This window comes from Oryzias latipes, chromosome 11, assembly GCF_002234675.1.
Source record: "Oryzias latipes chromosome 11, ASM223467v1".
In the NCBI taxonomy this organism is placed as follows: Eukaryota; Metazoa; Chordata; class Actinopteri; order Beloniformes; family Adrianichthyidae; genus Oryzias; species Oryzias latipes.
Window position 1 is genome coordinate 1802715 of NC_019869.2, and position 22121 is coordinate 1824835.

At 40.9% G+C, this 22121-nt stretch overlaps 2 protein-coding genes across 2 annotated transcripts in view; both read left to right on the forward strand.

The window, feature by feature from the left end:
* LOC110015840 (CD209 antigen-like protein E) overlaps nt 1-22121 on the forward strand; it is a 900664-nt gene that overhangs the window by 362614 nt on the left and 515929 nt on the right. The window lies entirely within an intron of this gene.
* Nucleotides 10527-14847, forward strand: LOC101157751 (class I histocompatibility antigen, Gogo-OKO alpha chain-like). Its single transcript, XM_023959768.1, has 5 exons — nt 10527-10642; nt 10724-11026; nt 11189-11296; nt 11423-11440; nt 14363-14847. Exons 1-5 carry the CDS (start codon nt 10609-10611, stop codon nt 14455-14457), a joined length of 558 nt encoding a protein of 185 aa, XP_023815536.1. The 5' UTR covers nt 10527-10608; the 3' UTR covers nt 14458-14847.

The window sequence follows — 22121 nt, forward strand, 5'->3', positions numbered from 1 at the left end:
AAGTTCAGGCTTGAAATGTAAAATTTGTGTAAATTTCCAATGAAGTTGAAAGCTGATGGGGTGGATGTGGTGACATTAGTGAGCACAGGTAAACCACAGGGGTGTGTCCTGAGCCCACTGCTGTTCAGTTTGTTCACGCATGACTGCGCAGCTCGATACAGCACCAACCAAATTGTCAAATTCGCAGATGAAACAACAGTGATTGGTCTTATAAGCGACAATGACGAGTCTGCTTACAGAATGGAGGTGGAGCAGCTAGCAGGTTGGTGTAAATCCTATAACCTCCAGATCAACGTGGATAAAACAAAAGAAATGGTGATTGACTTCAGGCCATCTGGCAATCACCAAAACACACATCTGACCATAATAGGTGCTGCCATGGAACTCAACAGTGTCAAGTTCTTTGGGGTGCATCTCACTAATGACTTGTCCTTCTCTTGTTAGGGTAACGTAATTATCATTTGCTTACACACTATTATCACCATAACATGATTGTCTGAATTCTATCTTTCAGTAAAAAAACAATGACGTGAAAAGTTCTGACTATACAAGATATGATGTTCCTGTACTGCGTGATTGAATGACCCACTTTTATGTAATCAACCCCGAACACCAATAAAACCAGACTGGATCCACTGGGAAGGAGGAACTCCTCTGTGACAGACGGGCTTCTCCTTCTGCAGAAGTCTAGCAAAAATTCACAACTCTTGTGTGGTTCTTGCACCCCTCTCATGATCGAGCAGGATGTTAAACAGCTTCTTCCCACAAGCTGTGAGACTGTTGAACGGACTGTCCTCCTCATGCATTCATGCTCTCACAAACTCCCCTCTGCAATAAGACCCAATGGTTCACCTCCAACCCCCACATAACCTCAAGACACAATATTCGCATACAGAATCTAACCCCCCCTACAAAGAAGGCTGCTAAATGTACACAATCACTTTAATGACAGAATAATTTTAACCTAACATTGAATCCTATGGAAGCGATTCTATAGCATAAATAAAAAGCAAAGTCAAAACCAGAAATGCTTTTTCATTTTCAAAATGAAGCTGCATTTTTTGACTCAAAAATAAAATGAAAAAGCAATACTTCAAAATGCTTTTTCACATCACAGCTTATTCTGTCACTTAATTAAAATGAAAATGATATTTGACATTTCATTTTCAAAAAGTTATCAGGTAAATGTGTAGCAAAAAAATTTTAGAAATGTCTAATTTGACAATTAAAATGGATTAACAGAAATGCTTTTGAATTTTCTAAATGTAACTGCATCAAATGACTCAAAATTCAAATGAAAAAGCAATACTTCAAAATGCTTTTTCATTTTATACTTAAAACCGCTTATTCTGTGTCATAATTGAAACGAAAATGCAAAGAGGGGATTGCATTTGCATTTTAACATCCACCCTGGGAAACTTGTCTCAATATTCATTTAGAAAAAGCATTAGCAGAGGGGAGGCGGGGCGATGACGTCACTGCTTTCTCTGTATCCGCCTGCTAAGAGCCACAGACAGACTAGGAGCAGTGGAGCTGTTAGCGGCAGAGAAGACGGCTTTGAGTTGGTTGTGAACTTCTGATGAGTTTACACAGCTTCTCAGGACTACATAGCAGCATGTCCGCCTTCTGCGGTCCTCCTGACGCACCGCGGACAAGCTTTGTTCTTCAGACCGCCAGCTGCCTTCGCACAGCGGAGCGCGAAGCTCCCCGACGATCGCTGAAGGCGGAAATGCTGCTGCGATCTGAGAAACCATCATATGAATTTGTGTTTCCAGTGGTGTCCAGAACAAAATAAACACTGATTTAATTCACAGATATTTACGCATTTATTTGCAGCTGTGTAAACTCATCAGAAGTTCACAACCATCACAAAACCCTCGTCTCTGCCGCTAACACAGTCTGCTCCTGGTGTGTGTGTGTGCATCAGCAGCCGGACACACGGAGAAAGCAGTGACATCATCGCCCCGCCTCCCCTCTGCTTTTTCTAAATGAATATTGTGACAAGTTTCCCAGGGTGGATGTGAAAATGCAAATGCAATCCCCTCTTTGCATTTTCGTTTCAATTATGACACAGAATAAGCGGTTTTAAGTAAAAAATGAAAAAGCATTTTGAAATATTGCTTTTCATTTGAATTTTGAGTCATTTGATGCAGTTACATTTTGAAAATTAAAAAGCATTTCTGTTAATCCATTTTAAATGTCAAATTAGACATTTGTAATTGAATTATGCTACACATTTACCAGGGACCATTTTGAAAATGAAATGTCAAATACTATTTTCATTTTAATTTTAATTATGTGACAGAATAAGCTGGGTTGAGAAAGGAAATGAAAAAGCATTTTGAAGTATTGCTTTTTCATTTTATTTTTGAGTCAAAAAATGCAGCTTCATTTTGAAAATGAAAAAGCATTTCTGGTTTTGACTTTGCTTTTTATTTATGCTACAGAATCGCTTCCATAGAATGCTGGTCTCTATTTTATTCTATTGCTATTTTTACTCTAGTTTGCTATTTCATTGCTTGCTTCTTTGCACTATCATACTAGTGAGAAACAACACCTCGTCTCACCTGTGTATTTCTCTGCAAATACTATGTGTGAAATGACAATAAACAGAATCTTGAATTAGAAATGAGGAACATGAGAACCTGGAGAACAACCAGAGAATCAGAGAAGAACTGGAGAAAGCCTGGAATGTAAAAGGTGATAGTGGTTCCCATGGTAACCTCTAAACCTCTATTTCTATCCAGTCTCACATGTAAATGATGCCATTAGAATGATTCTGAATCATAAACAGGCATATTTGTGCCTTCACATAGATAACATGACACATTGAGAGCAGTTGATCATAGTCTGAGTAACTGCTCCTGAAATCCCATAAATTACAAGTCGCCCTCTATTAAGGGATAGTGACAGGTTTTCTACAATAAACTTAACATACTTTATTTCCGCATGTCTTCCAGGAAGAGGCACAGTGGTGTAGTAGTTAGCGCTCTTGCATCACTGCAAGATGGTCCCTGCTTCAATACCTGACTGAGAGGCCTGGAACAGAAAACAGTGACATGTTGGATATATTCTTTTCTCTTGCTGGTTAAATCTGTTGCAACCTATTGGATGTCTTTATGTAGCTCACTTATCAAATCCTTTTTCCCACATTCAGACACACAAACACATGGATTGTAGTCTCTCAGTGTCTGAAACAGTCAGACTCAAGTGCAGCTGTTTATTCTGTTAAAGCTTCTTTATGCTTCATTTACTTTAAGGATGTTAGCATGAACTACAAAGGAGAGCAGAGATTTTTGCTGTAGCAGATGATTTATATCATGTTGACTTCATGTAAACCACACTATACACTCACTAAATGACTAAATGATAAAACCAGGCTGCAACCATTTCTGGTTCCAAACCACAACATACCTGCTGCTATCAACCCACTGATTACCGTCTGTCTGCAGGAGTCAATATGCAACTAAGCAGTAAATGATGACAGATTTCAAAGCTGGACATTATTTGTTTATGAAAAATGTTTTTGGAGAACTAAAGCATACAGACAACTGTTTGTTTTTTTCCACTAGAAAATTATGTTTGTGGCAGTTTAAAAATATGTATAAGTAATGTAAAAAACCTCCAGTCCGTATTTTTCCTGTTTGTCAGTCTGCATGCTTCAGTTCATATTTTAAGCACATTTGATAGTTTTATATTTTAATACAGACTGAGTGACATGGGTGTTGCTGTTTATTTAGATCATTTGGTGAAGGAGCAGTCTTCAACTAAAACACATGAAACTTTGCTTTTTTATCTGAAAATTTTAAGACTTTCATTTGTATCCCAAAAAATAAAATTGTCAAAAAGCTGTTTCTAAAAAGGAACTTTGTTTTGAACACGAAAAAAAACGAATAATCAATGAGAACTTTGCTTGTTGAATTTACCAAAATTACAGACTTATTAGGAAAAGATCAACCTCTAAAATGGACAAATCTACACAATCAGCACAGAATCAGATACTTATTTCCTCCACTGTTGGTAAAAACCATTTCAGCTAAACTGCATGTTGAAAGATTTAGAAAATCCACCAAAATATAACCTTAAACAAAAAGAATATATATGTATTTTTTTGGAAGTAATTATTATAAAATGTACAAGTCAGATCTATGATTTTGGGGAAAGGCTCACAGTTGAATAATTGAGATGTTAAAAGTTGTGTTCAGTTTTTTCCATCTCTTCAGTCTGACTCTAACAGGAAATGGTTTCTAATGAAATGTGCTGTTAACAGTTTGGTCATTTCTAGATCCATTCCTTCTGTTTCTGAGAAAGACGGCTGCAAATAGCAGCAGCAGCTCAGTTCATCTGCAGCTTTCTGCCAACAAGTTTAATCGTCCGGCAGAGTTTAGGATCAGAAACAAAGACTGAACATGGCAGCGCACGTGAGAAAATGCAGTGCGTGCACGAGCTCACACAGATCATCATCATCATTGCGCACGTATCAGATGAGCCAGAGGCTTTGGGTCACGCTCACAGAAGTAAACCGTCTCTCACCAGCCATGACTTTTTGTGGTCGCTGGAGGGAACACGAGCAAAGGAGCGGAGGGGCGCTACACCCCCCTAACGCAAAGGTTTTGACAGAAACACACCAAAGTTTCAGGGTAATACAAAGCAAAACAAAAAATAAAATCAAGCAAAAGCTGTTTAGTTTGACAGCATTCACAGTGACGATGGATTCAATCAATCCACTGAGCAGTCATTAATGTATGAAGCTTTGGTTTTAGTGGTTTGAAGTGACACATGTCTCTATAGCAACATCCTTTGAACTGAATGAGGTCACTTTGCTTTATATGATAGCGAACCTTTCAAGTTTAGCAACCCGCTTGTGGTGACACTTGCATGCCTCATAGGTCTTTGCTGGACATATGGAGGGAAGATCTACATTTCTCATGGAGAACATGCAGAACAAAGACTGTTGCATGCTCTGGAACTTTTAGTGCTGCCTGGTCTTTGAGTTGAAAACCCTTCAAGGTGCAGCATTTAAAGCAGGGGGGGTCATATTCCAGGCCTGGGGGGCCGGTGTCCAACATGTTTCCAACCAACCTGCCGTTGAAGCTCCTTATTGGCTAAACACACCTGATCCAGGTCATCAGCAGCAGATGAGGCAGGATTTCTGGAAACCAGCAGGAGGCCGACTCTCCGAACCTGGAGTTTGACCAAAGAAACATCAATCTGCCATGAAAGCTCTGGATTGGACCCTCTGGTGGTTGCATACAATAGGTCCCCACCAAGAAGTGATTTATAAACTATATAGCAGCAGTTCTTTAAACTAATGTTATTATTTCCCTGATGAGAGGAGACTTTAATGTTGCTCTGGATGGTCTGTCAGACAGGTTTTCTCCATGAATTAATAACTCCATGGCCTCCAGTTTAATACAATTCATGCAGAAACTTCATTTCAGTCAGACAACTCTTGCAGTAAGAAATATTTATTTGACATACTTAATTTTCACGTTCTTTAAGTTGGCATTCACATCTTTTCGTTTGGCATAAGGCTCCGTTCAATTCCATGAGAAATTTCCATAAAACTTTCGGGTAACAAAAACCCGCTTTACGGAGCCCACAGGTGGAAGCCGGGGAGGAGGGAGGGGCGAAGAATGAGCGCTGAAGGTAAGAAAGAATGAACAACTGCGCACCTGGGCTTAAGTAGGACGCTGAGCAGGTGGGTTAATTGACTGAACCGCCCTAGGGTAGTAACCTGTAAAACACTGCAGCGAGTATCTGCCTGAAATACGATAAATCGTCATTTAGTGGTTGTATGGAGAGAAATGAATTCTAACGTAAATTCATTTACCAGCAGCAATAAATCCCAGATCATCCTTTCTCATATAGACGTTTGGTTGGTTTCAAGCTGATTTGATAAAAATTGCATAAATGTAAATATTCTCACCACTCCTTTAACAGACCACAAAGCTATCTCAATACAAACCTCTTTAAATCCAAATGCCTGCCCCAGAAGTTCATGCTGAACATATTTATATGTTTGAATGGATGTCATCTTTTTGTTTTAACATCTGGACCAGGTGGTCCAGGTCTATTCTTCTGCAGGGACACTAAGCTCTGCAAAGCAGCAACGTCTGCTGGTTCCTTTAGAACAGGTCAGAAGCTAAACTTTATAGCTCTGGTCCTATCAGGGTGGAGGGATCTGTCCATCTCAGAACAGCCGCTTCATTTACAACCTCTGCAAAAAGGCTGAAACCTGAATTAATTTGCAAATCCTTGGACAAAGCAGGAGAAATTAAAATGCCAGCAGAGGATGATCTGACTGTCATATTGGATCCAGATCCAATAAAACACATTTCTGTCACCACAGAAAGAATGATAGAAAAGCACCACATATGACATTTACCATTTGGGGAGAGTGGGACTGATCCATCTTAAGGAATGGGTCCATGAATTGTGAGATCACTGATGGCAAAAACCTCCTTCCATCAGTGAGAGCATTGTAGATCCATTGTGGCTGGACCTTTCAGCCTGACAATGATCCCAAACATCATCATCATCTGGACAACGAAAGCTGGCTCTCTGAAAGCATTTCAGGTTTCTGAAGTGTTCTAACCAGTCTCCAGAGTCCCTGATCCAGAAGAGAATCTGTGGAGGGAGATGAGAGTCTGTGATGCCCAGCTACACATCCAAAACATCCCAGCTCTTGAGGAGATCTGTATGGAAGAATGGACCAAAATATCAGCTACAGTAGAAACCTGCAGGAAACCTTTGACTTCATTTCCAACCAGGATTACATTACTAGATGTCAGAATAGACCCAAGTTTCTAACCAAGTGATACAACCTGCTGAATCTGTGACTGATAAATACTTTTTTGCTCTGATTTTATTCATGACATCTTCAGCTCCTGTGTTGCTTCTGCTAACACACAGAGGTAAAGACACTGATCTAGAATAGGAACTGTGTGGAGAAACAGAAAGTTAGTATAATCAGGTCAGACTAGTTAGACAGGTTAGTTAGACATTCTGTGGCTGCTTTTAGACAGAGAAGAAAACAACCTGCAGAGCTCAGAGATCTGTTGTTCAGCTCACAGCAACAGAGACATCTGAACCCAGAAGGACCTGGACTCTGATCTGAACCCATGAAAGACCAGGATTATTTACTGTCAGCAGTGAGGATAAAAGCCTGAGGGCTCGGTTCTTTGAGCAGCTGACGACTCCTGAACGGAACCGAGTTCAGACACTTTCTGACTTTTTGGCTGTTTGTTTCCTCTGAACATTCCTTACATACATGTGAGTATCTGTGTGGCAAAAATCAGCTTTGTGGTGAAAAAACAGCTTCTTTATAGTAAAAAGGAGAATGATGTTTAGTTTTTGGCAGACAATTCCTGCTGTGGTTCCACCTCACAGTTTGGCCTTTTGACCACTCAACCTGGAAAAAACTGAAAAAGTTCATTTTATTATAAATAAACAAAAATAAAAGGCATGATAGTGAAATTAATCTGAATTAAACATAACAGAACAGTAATGTAACATTAAATTACTTTAATTACTGTACATTAGTTTTACCATATTTTTCTTATTGTGTAGAGGTTTGGGGGAACAACTATAAAACAACGTTACATTCACTTTCAATACTTCAGAAGAGAGCAATACGAATCATACACAAAGTCAGTTACCTTGAGCACACAAATAAATTATTCATAGAATCAAAATTACTCAAATTTTACGATCTAGTAGAGTATTGTACCGCTCAAATAATATTCAAGGCCAAAAACAACTTATTACCCACAAATATCCAAAGGTTATTTATTACAAAAGAGGAAAAATACAATTTTAGGGAAAAAGATAAATTTGTCATACATAAAGCACGTACAAATAAAAAGAGATTCTGTGTTTCAATTTGTGGAGTGAAGTTGTGGAACAGAACCAGTAAATGCTTGAAACAATGTCCAAACATAAAAGAATTTAAATATAGATACAGGAAGATGATCATGGATAAATATGAGCAAATACCAAAAAATACAGAATGTCAGCATTTATAAATCTGCATACTTTGACAATACGTTTTGTTATTCATTTGTATGTTGTTTGGAAATGAAAATTACATGTATATATGTACATATACACTTGGGTAGGGCACTGGACTCTGATGGTGGGAAAGTAAGGGCTTAGGGTAAAGGGGGGTGAGAGTTTATAAGATTTTTCTTCTTCTCACTCCCTTTTGGACTGGTGTTTATATCATTTTGTTTTGTTTTGTTTTGTATAATTTACTTGTCTTTTTCTTGTTTTTGTAAGTTTTGTCTCGTTCTTGTCTTATTCTGTTATTTTACATTTGTTTCACTAGTCCAAAATAATAAAAAAAAGACTACTAAGACTACTAATTAGCAGCAAATACATGTTTGTGACAGAAACAGAAGATGAAGATGAATGTTGGTGTTCAGAACAGTTGAAGGACAAATGGTGCTGGACTAAACTAAAAGAGTCCAGAGCAGAGTAGAGGAATTGAGACGGTCTATAGCAGATCAGAAAGTTCTTCCAGATGACTAAACATACAGCTACAGTAATCAGGTGAAGAAAAATGTCTTCCATATTTCTATTTCTGGATAAAATTTTCATTACATTTCTGTTCCAATGACAGATTCATGTTCTTTGTTTGGTTCTGTTTTTCTTGCAATGTTCTTTTTCAGGCTTATTTTCCAATCACTGTCTCATCTGGTTTCATTTACTGTTTATCCACAGCTGTTAGTTTTTAATCCATTAGAACCCAGACCCATTTTCCCTTAAAATGAAAATTAGGTGGGTTATTTCACAAACTAATTAGAACACTTTAGACATTTCTGATGTTTTTATGTGATGCTGATGTCATCATGGGTTCTTTTGGGTTAAGTTATCATCCTCTGTGTTTCCAAGTGTCTGATGTTCAGGTTATCTGCTTTGTCACATTTTTACCTTGTCTACTTTCCCCTCATCTTTAAGGTTTTAAAGTTTGAAGTACCTGCAGTAAAGCCTGGTCTCCTGCATTTTGGGTCCTTCATGAGTTCCTCACTCCAACTGTTCTTTCAGTTCAACTACATTCAGTAGAAGATCAGTTGACTGTCTGTGTTTGATTTCTCCAGAAATGATGAAGATGTTCATAACTCTGTTCTTCCTCTGTCATGCAGCGTCTGCAGGTAAGACCACAAGCTGCAGTTTTTATTTCAACATTTCCTACCATACATTGTTGTTACTTTGAAGCTAAAACAGATGACATTGCTGTCATTGTTCACTTGCAGAAACAAAACTGTAAGGAAAACTCTGCATAGGAAACAAGCTGAGTTTGTGGAGATGAAACATTTAGAAAGCTGTTTCATTCTAGTGGGGGGAGGGACTGTACTAGAGAGACAAATGATTCTGAAATAAATCACCATGCAGTAAATTCAACTAACTAGAAAAATAAATTAGCTAAAGTTATAGACTGGCTTCAGCGTAGAAATGAAAAGAAAACATGAAAAACAAAGGTTTTTTAATTTTTTTTTTAAGTGAACAATCACATAGTGAAAGTTAAGTCTGGATGTGTTCTTATGCTAAGCGCCATTATTTACTAAGAAAGGGGAAAATTATTGTTTTATACAAAGTGTCTAGTGATGTTTAATGGTTTATCCTTCAAGAATAAAGTGGTCAAAAAACAAGTGTAGGTGAAATTCCATTATAGAGCTAAATGTAAGGGAAGAATATTGAATCATTGTTGTAATGTCACTCTGTGAGGAAAAATATTGTTCAACAAAAATTATTTAAGGGATGGAGTCATTGATTCTTTGGAAACAAATGAACAAAAATATATCCTGGGTTTGGAAATTTATCTAGGGACTTTATTTATCTTAAATATTTTTTGATAAATGCAGAAATCAGATGCATTTTCTTTCTTCAGTGAAACACTCTCTGATATTGATTTTCACTGGCATTTCTGGAGAAACAAACCTTCCTGAAGTTGCGATTTCTGGATCAGTGGACAAAGTTGAGATTTGCCACTTCGACAGCATCAAGAGGGAAGTTGAACCAAAACAGGACTGGACACGAAAACTATTCAAGGAAAAACCTGAACTCCTCCAGTTGACTTTAAAGAGATTACTTTTTCATCAGCAATTATTTAAGGACGACATGGATATTTTCAAGCAACGTTTAAATCAAACTGAAGGTAAAGTTGAAGATTTACTGTCTAAAATTCTACAAAGAAATTCTCATGTGGAGATTCTTGTTAAAAAAATGATCCCAACTTTAAACAAGTTAAATGTTCTACAAAACACATTACCATGACTCAATGAAGTTTCAAGAATTACAATGCAAAGTTAGACATTTCTAAAGGACTCAAACTTCCTTATAGTGTTCTTCTTTGGTGTTCAGGTTCTCACATTCTCCAAACAATAACCGGCTGTGAGTGGGACGATGAAAGCAATGAAGTCAAAGGTTTCATTCAGTTTGGTCATGATGGGGAAGACTTCATCTCTCTGGACCTGCAGACAGGGACATGGATTGCTTCAAAAACACAAGCTGTTGTGATAAAAATTTATGGGATGCAGACAAAGGGAGATTTAGGCACTTTCAACACATACTCATGTCAGAGTGTCCTAAAAACCTCAGGATCACATGCCTTATTGGAGGAGTTTTCTACAGAGAACAGGTAGAGTCAACAACACTAACTAGTTCATACAAATAAATGCTGAATATGGGAGACATTTTTCTCTTCATTTTCTTTGTCCAGAGCGTCCTTCAGTATCTTTTCTCCAGAAGACTCCCTCCTCTCTGGTCTGCTGCCATGCCACTGGCTTTTATCCTGACAGAGCTGATCTGTTCTGGAGGAAAGATGGAGAGGAGATTCATGAGGGTGTGGAGAAGGGACAGATCCTACCAAACCATGATGGAACCTTCCAGATGAGCTCAGAGCTGAACGTTTCATTGATCAAACATGAGGACTGGAGGAGGTATGACTGTGTGTTCCAGCTCTCTGGACTAGCAGAAGACATCGTCTCCATGCTGGACAAAACCCAGATTCAGACAAACTGGGGTAAGATTGTAAACTTTAGCCCCAGCACCTTAGTGTTACCTAATCCAGATCATCTTTAAAACAAAAGCATGTGAGGAGTTTCTAACAAGAAGTCACTCAAAGACTTTTGATGTGCCAAGTCTTTTGACCCTGAATGTCAGTTTGATCCATGTTTCTACTCAGTTTCTCCTTCAGAGTTTCCAGTTGGTCCTGTTGTTGGAGGAGCAGCTGGAGTGGTTCTGCTCCTGGTGATCAGTGGAGTCCTCTACTGCTGTTGGAGAAACAGAAATGGTGAGAAACAATGAAATCAAAGGATCCAATTCAGTCCAGATCATTGGAACAGAAAAAATAGATTATAAATGAATGTCATTTCTAGTCTATATGATCTGACTGTAACGTCTTTTTACTGTGTTTCAGACTTCCAGCCTGTTGATGGTAAGTGTTGACCAGTTAGATCTTTAATCTTTTTTTCTTGTTTTGGGACACTATAAGATTATAAGATGTGCAGAAGGTTACGAAAGACTCCAAATACAACACAGTAGCCGCGGTTACATGGGCAGAATATCTTGATCGGATCAATGGTCGGGTTAAAATTCACCTGTGCACATGGGCACAGAAAACCTTTTTCCGTTTAGAACAAACGTTCCCATGGCTCACACTTTCGGTCGGAATGAATCATTTGGGCATGCGCAGTAGTGTAAAAACGCCCGGATGAGGAAGTAGGTCCCGTTGTAAACAAACCTTTGCTGTCATTTATATTTATGCAGCAGCTTGGTAATACACAAAGTGATCTTCCAAGCGGGCTTTTATTAATGTTATGAATATTATGAAGTGCCTGTTCGCTCATCATATTATATTTAATCCGTGTGATCACTGCTTTTTTTGTGGAAAAACGGAGCTCGAAGAACCCAGTGTTAGGAGAGGCTAACAACGCGGGCTAACAACATTAGCCTTTTGATGGACACAAAATCCAGGACCATGCGGGGAAACGCTGCAATCTGCAGTTTGGCTGCACGTAAATGTGTGGGAATAAGATCAGCCTTTATTTTGTCGGGGCACAACTGGAAACACAATTCCATGTGATTTTTTAAAAACAGTTTCTAAGGACTAAGCAGCATTTCTGCTTTGAAGCTCACACACCGACCCAAATGTGTGTGCTGACGGGCAAACACGTATTAATAAATCCCGCTGCTCTGCTCAGAGAGGTTCACTCGGTCCACTGGCACCGGAGCCCGAACGCAGAGCTCAGGTGCCGGGTCCAGACCTCAGTGGGCACAAAGCACTCCTCCCCGGCAGCCCCTTCGTGAGGGGTGAAAGAGAGGCGAAGAACCAGCGGGGCGAGAGCGGAGCGGCGCTTTTCAGGGGGCCGCCGCAGAGCAGCTGGTCGGTCCCGTATGCGCTCCAAGGCTTTCTCTCAGCGAAACACCATCTATGCGTGACGTAAACCAGAGCAGTAGTGACACACGATCGGAATGACCGTTTACATGCTCCACGATCGGATAAACGATCGGTATAACCCACCTATCTACATCGGAAAGAAATTTTGATCCGAATGAGTCTGACCGGGGCAGAGTATTCCGAACGGCGCGTTTATATGACGCATTTTCTTTCCGATCAGCCGTTCTTTCCGATTACTTTTGCCCATGTAAACGCAGCTAATGACTGAACACATCAATGCAGCAATGCAAAAAGAGAATGAAACTTGAACAAAAAATATAAAAGCATATGGAACAATGTCTTCACTGCCAGAGAATGCCACCACCTGATTTATTGAAAAATCCTTGGCGTGGTCACAAATGTTGATGGCGACTTTCCGGCACCAGTCAGTCAGGTGGGAATGACGGCATTACGTCATCTAGCAGCCAGATCACCAGCCGGCTACAGCTTTGATTGGAAGATGTGTAAATGTCTCTGCACCGCCGCCGTCCATATCAAATGCGACTGGTCAACAGCCACCCGGGCCAGTAGTCTGGAGGTATAAAAACAGCAGACCATTCTGCACCACTGGTCATTCGCTGCTTAGAGTTTGAACAAAAATTATAATCTTTCATTTTCAATAATCCATCCAACTTTTTAGACAATAATCTAAAAAGAAAGCATGATTTCCTTTCTTCTTCCTAGTCTTCTCAGCACCAACCACAATTCATCGCAGGTCTCAGAGTCGCTGTGATGGTGTCAACACCATGATGAGTTTTGTGCACCATCAATTCTGTCTCTGCATTTGGACCCGCAGTGGCCGGAATCACCAGATAGTTGTCCGGTCATCCCAGGCCCCGGCTCATGTCAACAGCCCTCGTCGAGTGCCTGCACTGCTACCGTACGATTTCTAACAGTCAGACGGTTGCAGTGGGACGACAGCAGAGGGGCAGAGGGGTGGCAGTCTGAAATCAGCCGTTCATCAGATGATTTTGAGACCTTATTATCAGTCAGTCATAATGCTGGTTCCTTCCTTCCACCCGCCTGTCACAAGACTGCTACCATGTGACCTTTTAATGATTCCGGGCGGCCAATGTTAAAAAATCACCATTTAATTAAAACTTTTCTTAAAACCTCCGTGGCCACCTCAAGGTGCATAAGAATGTGACTGCCAAATTTGCTGAAAAACTTGCATTTGATTGACTGTTAGCAGGTTAGTAACTGCACTGTGGTGCTGCGTGGTACCTGGACTACCGTGTTAATTTTACCTGGATACATTCCTCCAGAATCAAATAAGTAACAAAGACAAACAATTCCTCTTTCTCTGACTTCACTCTCAGCCAACAACGCAGCTGGGAGTGATCGCCTCGTTTATTTAGACACACCTATAATCATTAATCCAACACACCTGGATAAGAAACAAAACAAGAAATAACACAAACCACTTACATGATAAAATACACAATAGAAAATAAATGCAATATAAAGCAGAAATTGAGATCACATTCCAACAGTGACATTTTGGGATATGTGACCAAAGTCTTAAAAATTAGTTTGTTCTCTTTGTAAAATAAAAATAATGTGTTTCAATTTTTTTGCAGCAAAATGTTTAGTTATTAGGATTAAATGAATAAATACAAAGCAGCAAATATTATAAAAAAATATTAAAAGTGAGAAACCTCAGGAAATGTTTTTTCTTTTGTCACCAATCTTATTATAAGTGCTCATAATGTGAAAACATGGAGTCAAGAGTGAACTGTAAATGGGATTCTACATACAAAAGGGACTCCACTATTAGCTAAAATCTAAAATTATGTTAAAGGATTTTTGGAACCAAGGGTTGTTTATTTTGAACATGTAGAACCTGCGGTTCTCTCTATAAGTGAACACCACCTGCATTAAATAGTCTGTTGCTCATTTTTAGATGATTTTTCTTTACAGATGGTCTAGAAAAAGAAGAATCTTCAAAAAAAGGATCCAAAACATCCCAAGAAGAATTTTCTTCAGCTGATGAACAGTTGATTTGTACAAAATAGACACAGAAACACTACAGTTGATTTCACTATAAGCAACACAGATGGAATGAAATAGTGAAGACTGTATTGGAGGTGAAGCTTCTGGAAATAAGTTCTGATCCGTGCTGACAGTGAACGCCTGAGACGGATCCTGAATCAACTCTGGAACCAGGAACCAAACAGAACTTCTATCTGCATAGAGATGTTCTTAGAGTATTACTATACTTTACTGTTACTATACTGTAACTTTGAGCAAATGTGTTATTTTAGTATTACTATCCATGATTTTAGACACAATACAATTTTTATCTGGACTTTTGTAAAGAAGTAAAGTCTGTGGGAATGCATATGTGGCATAATTCATGTTTTAATGTAATTAGAAGAATCCTGCATAAATCATTGATTCAGGTGGTTTTGGTCTATAATTCTGCACAGACGCTACAATCTGCAAATGAGCGACACCTGGTGGTTTCTCTTCGACATGGCAATAAATTTGAGGATAAACGCTCTGGTCTCATTGTGGTGGAAGGATCTGCATGTCTTAGCTCATATTGCAGCCCCATTTACAATCTCCAAGAAAAAGATGAAACCTGAATTCCATGACATAGCCCAAAAAGGGTTTGCTTTCAACACGTCTTCAGCTAAAAAGTTTGGTCCAATTGACGATTTCTAAATTTTTTTTGCCATTGAACTATCCTGAATGAAAGAGACGTTTCACAGATATTCTGGAAACCTGTCCATGGTGTCCCCTGCCTTCGCCCACGAGTGGCCGCGATAGGCCCTGCCAGCCCCGTAACCCTGAAAGAGAAAAAACAGGTTTAGAAGATGAATGAATTACTTTATTACACTGTGACCCTGTCCTTGTAACCCTTGTTCTATCTTAGATGACTCCACCCTTCCATTGACGTGTTCTCCCTACCATGACAAAGGTGGATAAAGGTGGAAAGATTTCATGTAATCCATGGACACCAGTGAAGATCACAAATCATTGAAGAAAAAAGGTTCAGAGCACTGTCTAGTGGGTCTAGATGACCCAACTCCCAACGTTAACGTGCCTAGGATAGCACAAGGGTTAATAATAATAATAATAATAATAATAATAATAATAATGGATTGGATTTATCTGTACTTTTCCAGACACTCAGCGCACACAATGTGTCCATTATCCATTCATTCTTGGTGATGGTAAGGTACTAAATGTAGCCTCAGCTGCCCTGGGGCAGACCAACAGAGGCGTGGCAGCCCCTCTGACCATCACTGGGACATTCATACACATTCACATAAGAGGTCTGACTGAGGGGCTGTCCAGCTCTGTATGACCAGAGCAGGAGCTTGGTTTAAATAACCGGCAGTAAGTCAGACCTGGTCCTGGTGGATGTTGGACTCTGGAAGATCTCCCCTTTATCTTCAGTTCTGTTCATAGTCTTTATGGACAACATTTCTAGCTGCAGCCAGGGGCCAGAGGAGGTCTGGTTTGGGGACCACAGGGTCTCCTCTTTGCTCCTTGTAGATGACCTGAGGTGTAAAGTTTCTGGGATAAGTGTTAGTACCACTAAGTCTGAGGCCATGGTTCTTGTCTGGAGAAAGCCGGTTTGCCCTCTCATGGTGGGTGGAGTTCTCCTGTTCCAGGTGGAGGAGTTTAAGTATCTTGGGGTCTTGTTCACCAAGATCCGAGCGTAAAATTAACAGGCAGTTTGGAGCAGCGTCCGTGTTATGCGGTCGCTGTACTGGTCTGTTGTGGTGAAGAGAGAGCTGAGCCAGAGAGCAGAGCTCTATATTTACCGGTGGATCTTCATTCCAATACTCACCTATGGTCAGGAGCTCTGGGTCATGACCCACTAAAACAAGGTCTCTTATAGAAGCGACCATATTGATCATTGGATGACCTGCTCAACCACCTGAGCCACACAGTCCAAAATGCTCTAATTGACTCCAATAAAAAGTTTGTAACCCTTGTGCTGTCCTATGGGGTCAAGATGACCATTGGCGTGTTCTCCCTACCATGACAAAGATCCCAAATCATTGAAGAAAAAAGGTTCAGAGCACTTTCTAGTGGGTCTAGATGACCCAACTCCCAATGTTAAGGTGCCTAGGATAGCACAAGGGTTAAGAACCAAATCAGCACAAGGATGTGATGAAAATGTTTGCATGAAAACCATTTTAGACTTCTTATTACTGGTTTCTAGTTTATTAATCTTTTCTCCCATTTTTCAAGTGTTTCTTTTTACATTTTCACATTTATTTTTGGCTGCTATGAATTTTTCTGAACCTGGAACTGAATAAAAATGGAATTTTGATCATTTTGAGAAATGTTTTTTTTCCAAAAATAAAGGCCCAGAAATGGATTTTTAAAGGAGAATTTGAGAAACGCATCACTATTCTGCGTATCATCCTGGCGCCTCTGTCAACTTCATCTCAGTTGCAAATGTTCAGATTGTTCCAATTTCTCCAGCATTTGTTCATATTTCAAGTATCAAACTTTGAGTGTCGAATCAGAGAACCGGATTTGTTCCAATTTCTCGACACCGCCCCCCTGTTTACTGTCACAACTGCCATCTTCCCGACCAGACGTAAGTGCAGTTTTTCCTTTTTTTTTAAAAAGGGAAATTCATGGGTTAGGTGCCGAAATGATATTGATATGTTTTTGGAAAAGTTTCTTCCATTTTCTGTGTCATGTTTTTAGCAAAAGATGCGTTAATAGATTGTAAAACAGTTGCTTTTTGTTTGGTGGTGTGTACAGCCTCCTCTACATCTGCTGCTTCATCCAAAACCTGTGAGGAGCCTACAGATGCAGAGCTGGTCAGCGCTGTAGTTGACATAGAGTGTGAGGAACAGAACAGACACATTCATAGGTCAGGTTGGACACACTGATGTGTCAGCTGATGTGAACTGCTGTTTTTCTACTATTTGAAAATGATTCTGTGATGGGAGATGAACTGGAAACAGAACAGTAAGTTTGGGTTTGGGTCTAAGTGCTGCTTCTCACTGACACCAACTTCAGCTTCATCATAACTACTAGATGATCTGCAGCTCAACACCAACTCTCTCTGCTATTGCAGTCACTTCTTTCTGCTTTCAGCATCAACAACATTGAACTGAATGGATTAAATGACAACAGGTTTTTGATTTTATTTTCTAATTCTAATAAATCTGTTTTCTCTTTGCGTTTTTTATGCGTTGAATAAGAAATGATTTTCCCTCTCATGACTGCTTTTGCTGCTTCCCAAAGAAGACACTGTGAAATATCGGGAGTATTGTTGAATTCTAGGAAGGTTGCCCATTCTTTTTTAAAGGATTCAATAAATTCCTGGTCTTTTAACAGAGACGTATTAAACCTCCAGGTTGTACCTGAGGGTGTGGACATTTCCCTAGAAATATTTACAGAGACTGGTGCATGATCACTGATTATAATTGGATGAATGTTTGAACTTTTAATTTCCTTTAAAAGAGATTTACTGATTAATAAATAGTCTAAACGAGAGTGTGAATAGTGAACTGGAGAAAAAAAGGTGAACCCCTTAGTGCTTGGATGACATGAGCGCCAAGCGTCGCAGAGACCCAGATCATTCATGTACTGCTTTAGAATACTTGCAGACTGCCATGTACGCTGATTTGCTGCTGTGCTGAGTCTGTCAAGTTCAGGGTCCAAAACAAGGTTGAAGTCTCCTCCTATAATGATTGTGGAGTCAGAGTGAACTGAGAGTGAGGTGAAGAATCTGTGAAAGAAGGAAGAGTCGTCAACATTCGGGCCATAGATACTGGCTATGTAAAAGTCCTTATTCTGAATGGATATATTAATAATTACAAATCTACCTTCTGGGTCAGTAACTGTATCCTTATGAGTAAATGTAACGTTTTTATTAATAAAAAAAAAACTCCTCTTTGTTTGGAGTTATAACTTGTAGAATATATGACTGGAAATTGTGAGTAGCACAGGAGGTCCTGAGATTGTGTACATAAATGGGTCTCCTGCAGTAAAGCTATATCTGCTTTAAGATCATCCAGGTGAGATAAAACTTTCAATCCCTTTGGTCCAGAGCCAAGTCCACGAACATTCCAGCTACCGATGTTAAGACTGTTCATAACTGCTCTGACCAAGAGAATGTAAGGCTAAATAGAGCGTGTGCCGGTCCGTGTGCGCGTGCCCGCTGATCGATGAAGAAACACTGTGCGTTTGTGTGCGTGAGCGTTTCCTGACTGTGTGAGCTGCATGTTGCATGTGTCCTGTGTGGGCTTATGTGCGGTGTTTGCGGGATGTCCGCGAGTGTGAGCTGGTTCGCGTGTGCTTGCCCGTGTGCGCGCTTGTCTGCGCGCGCGTGCCCTTCCGTGCATAAATAGAAACCAACTTACCGGGGGACGTGTTGCCTTTGGATAATTTACATATGAGGAGGGAGGGAGAGAGAGGGAAACTAAAAAGAAGAAAGAGGTAAAGAAAAACAGAAAGAAACAAACATAGCAAGAAAAACAACAGAAACATGAGAGGGGAGAAAAATTAAACTGCTTCGACGAGATGGAGGTGGGATGATTGATGAGCCGGTTTCGTTCATTCAACACGTTTAGCCGCTGTTTTTAGCGCAGCACGGATGTCAGATCTTCAGCAGAGCCAGGGGGTGATCTCCGGGTCTCGGAAGAGCCTTCCATCCATCCATAAAGAGTTTATCCACAGAAACCACGGCTCTGGACCCGTTGGCAAGGTGTTTTTTCCTCAGAGGAAAAAGGATCTTTCGGCGCCGCAGGATCTCAACCGGAAACTGGTCATTGACACTAAAATGTGTCCCCTTCAGTTCCCCCGTTCAGCTCTTCACCAGCTCCTTCTGCTTATGATGGTCAAACTTGGCTACAATCGGTCTCGGACGCTGATTATCGGACCTTCTTCCTCCGAGCCGGTGCACCCTCTGGAACGCGATTTTCTGCACCTCCTCCTTTGGGAGCTTCAGGTGGGCTTCCAAGAAGGACTTCACCGTCGCCTCCGGGTCTTCTCCTGCCTCCTCTGGAATCCCCACGATCACCAGATTGTCCCTCATGCCTGGGTGCCGGTTTCCTGGGCCTGGCGGTGCTCTCTCCGCGCAGGGAGAGAGATCCCTGAGCTTTCTGGCAAGGCCTGAAGCCGGGGATCACATCACACCTGAGCCGGGGGGCGGGGGGATGCCCAGAACTCCTGGGTGGTGATGGGGTGCTCGTCTGGGCTGTGGGCCCTGTGTTGGGCCCTCCCGGCGCGGCGGGGGGGCTGCTCTCCTGGTTGGGCTGGGGCGGCACTCTCTTTCCCCCCATTCCTCCCTGCTCTCTGGCTCTGGGGGCCTCGCTGCAGTCCTGCTGGCCCTGGCCTAGGTGGTGCCGTGTGGCGTTGGGGACTGGCTACCGCAGCTGCTGCGGCGGTGGTCTTGGTGTGGGGATGGCTGGGCACTCTCTCTCCTTCTTTTCACATTCCATCACCCATTTTAGAAGAACATAAACACTCACCTGAGCGCAGGTGTTAGCTCACCTTTGCACTAATAGTTTGCATGATTGAATGAAATATTTCACACTAGTTGGTTTTAAGGCATAGGTATGCGTGTGTTATGTCTTGCTGTTTCTGCTTTGCTGCATCCCCTTTCATTCTGCTTACCTGGCAGGTGAAACCAATGATCTTGATCAGCACCTGCCAGGTATTTAAGTCAGAGGAGGTCACAACCAAAGGAGAGGCATGCAGAGAGAGCAGCAGGAGGTTGAGGGGCAGTGTTTTGAGTTGGAGCTGTGCTGGTTGGTTGTTTCTCTTTTGATTCTCTCTTGGTCCTCTGCAGTCTTATACTGCTGGGTTTTGTTATTTTACTTTGGGGTTGGACCTTGGTAGTCCTTAGTTGCAGGCTTTGTTTATTTACTTTCAATAGTTAGACTTTGTTAGGCAGCCTTAGCAGGGAGCCGCTGACTCCGACGGTCAACTTGGCTGGGTCAGTTGTCTCCCTGAATTATTTTCTGTTTGGCCAAGGCTCCAATCCCTTTGTTTTGTCTTTTGTTGGAACCAGCACAGACCACGTTCTTTCTTTTTGTTTTACAGGACACAGGTTATTTCCACAACTTAATAAACTGTGTTCCTAAACGTATTTGGGTGTCCATTGTCCATATGTTTTGGCCCCTTTTTGATTTTCCCCTAAACTGGAACAGATTTGCCTGTCGGGGCCGTAACAGCGTGTGTGAACACTATCTGTTTTGTGTACATGTTGACATGTGGACATTTTTGCAGCTAGCAGGTGTGTTGATAACATTTGAGTGTGTGTGTGGACAGGCCCCGCCCCTTTGCAATTTGTATTCTATCTGAACCTTACCGTAATGATAAACATCCAGAAACTTGTTGCTATATGCTGCCTCATGGTTTTACCCCCCCCCCCCCCCTCATATGATCACCCTCCTATCCCCCCCTCTCTTCTTCCCTCCTTTCCTTTTCCGTCCGGTCCAACACAAAAGATTTTCAAATATGATTGAAATGAATAAAGTTTGGCCTCAATTACAAAAGGGGTTTATTCAGACATACCTCTGGTCTGTCAGAAGATTCTTAATCCCTATTGTTAAAGTAAAATATGTCCAACACAAGAGGCCTTCAGCTCTCATCTGTCTGCCCAGCTGTTGGACAGGACAAGTTAAAAAATAAATGAATAAATAAAAAAGATCCAAGGTGGGGGAGGGCTTTGTAGGCTCCTCTCTGTGAGGTGTAAAGACAGTCCAGAGTATCGTCTCCACGTGTTGGAAAGTTAATGTGTTGATACAGTTTTGGGAACACACTTTTGGGGTCTGCGTGGTTAAAATCCCCAGCCAGGATGAGAAATGCATCTGGGTGTGCAGTCTGCTGCTCGCTGATCTGTAGGTGCAGGTCATGCAGAGCCTCCTTCCTGCTGTCATTGTTGGCGCTGGGGGCGAAATATACTGCAACAAGCAGTATTGCTGTATATTCACTCGGAAGGTAGAACGGTCAACACTTGACAATCATAAACTCCAGCAGATCTGAGCATTGTGTGGCGACCACAACAGCGTCACGGCAATAAGAATGGTTGATGTAAACACAGAGACCGCCGCCACGTTTTTTCCCCGCGAGCAGCCTGTCCGCTCGGTAGCATGTTAGCTGGTCGAGATGAAAAGCCTCTTGTTGCTGCAACTTTTTTGTCTGTGCTGGATTATGGTGATATTCTGTATATGAATGCCTCATCTTCATGTCTCAAAAAGGTTGACACCATGGATCATGCTTCCCTGAGGTTCATTACCAACTGTAGATCCATGATGCATCATTGTGACCTGTATTCAAGAGTACAATGACCATCTCTGGCCACCAGGAGGCAGGGACATTGGTACACTTTTATTTCCAAGGCCTTGCTTGGATTACTGCCTCCTACACATTTGTTCTTTAATCAGAAGAAGTGTGGAATCTCACTCTTTAAGATCTAAAGACCAGTTGTTGCTTTCTGTTCCATATCTTTGAATGTTTTTAAGAACAAGCTCGAAGCATCAGAGACTGAAACAATAATGTGCAACTGTTTTTTATGATGCATGTGGTTTTAATAATGTTTGTTTTTATGTATTTATTTGATTGAAATGTGCTGCCTCTTGACCAGGACTCCCTTGGAAAAGAGGTTTTTAATCTCAATGGGACTTTCCTTGTTAAATAAAGGTAAAATAAATAATAAAAATGTATTACAGTTTCCTGTATATCTGAGCCA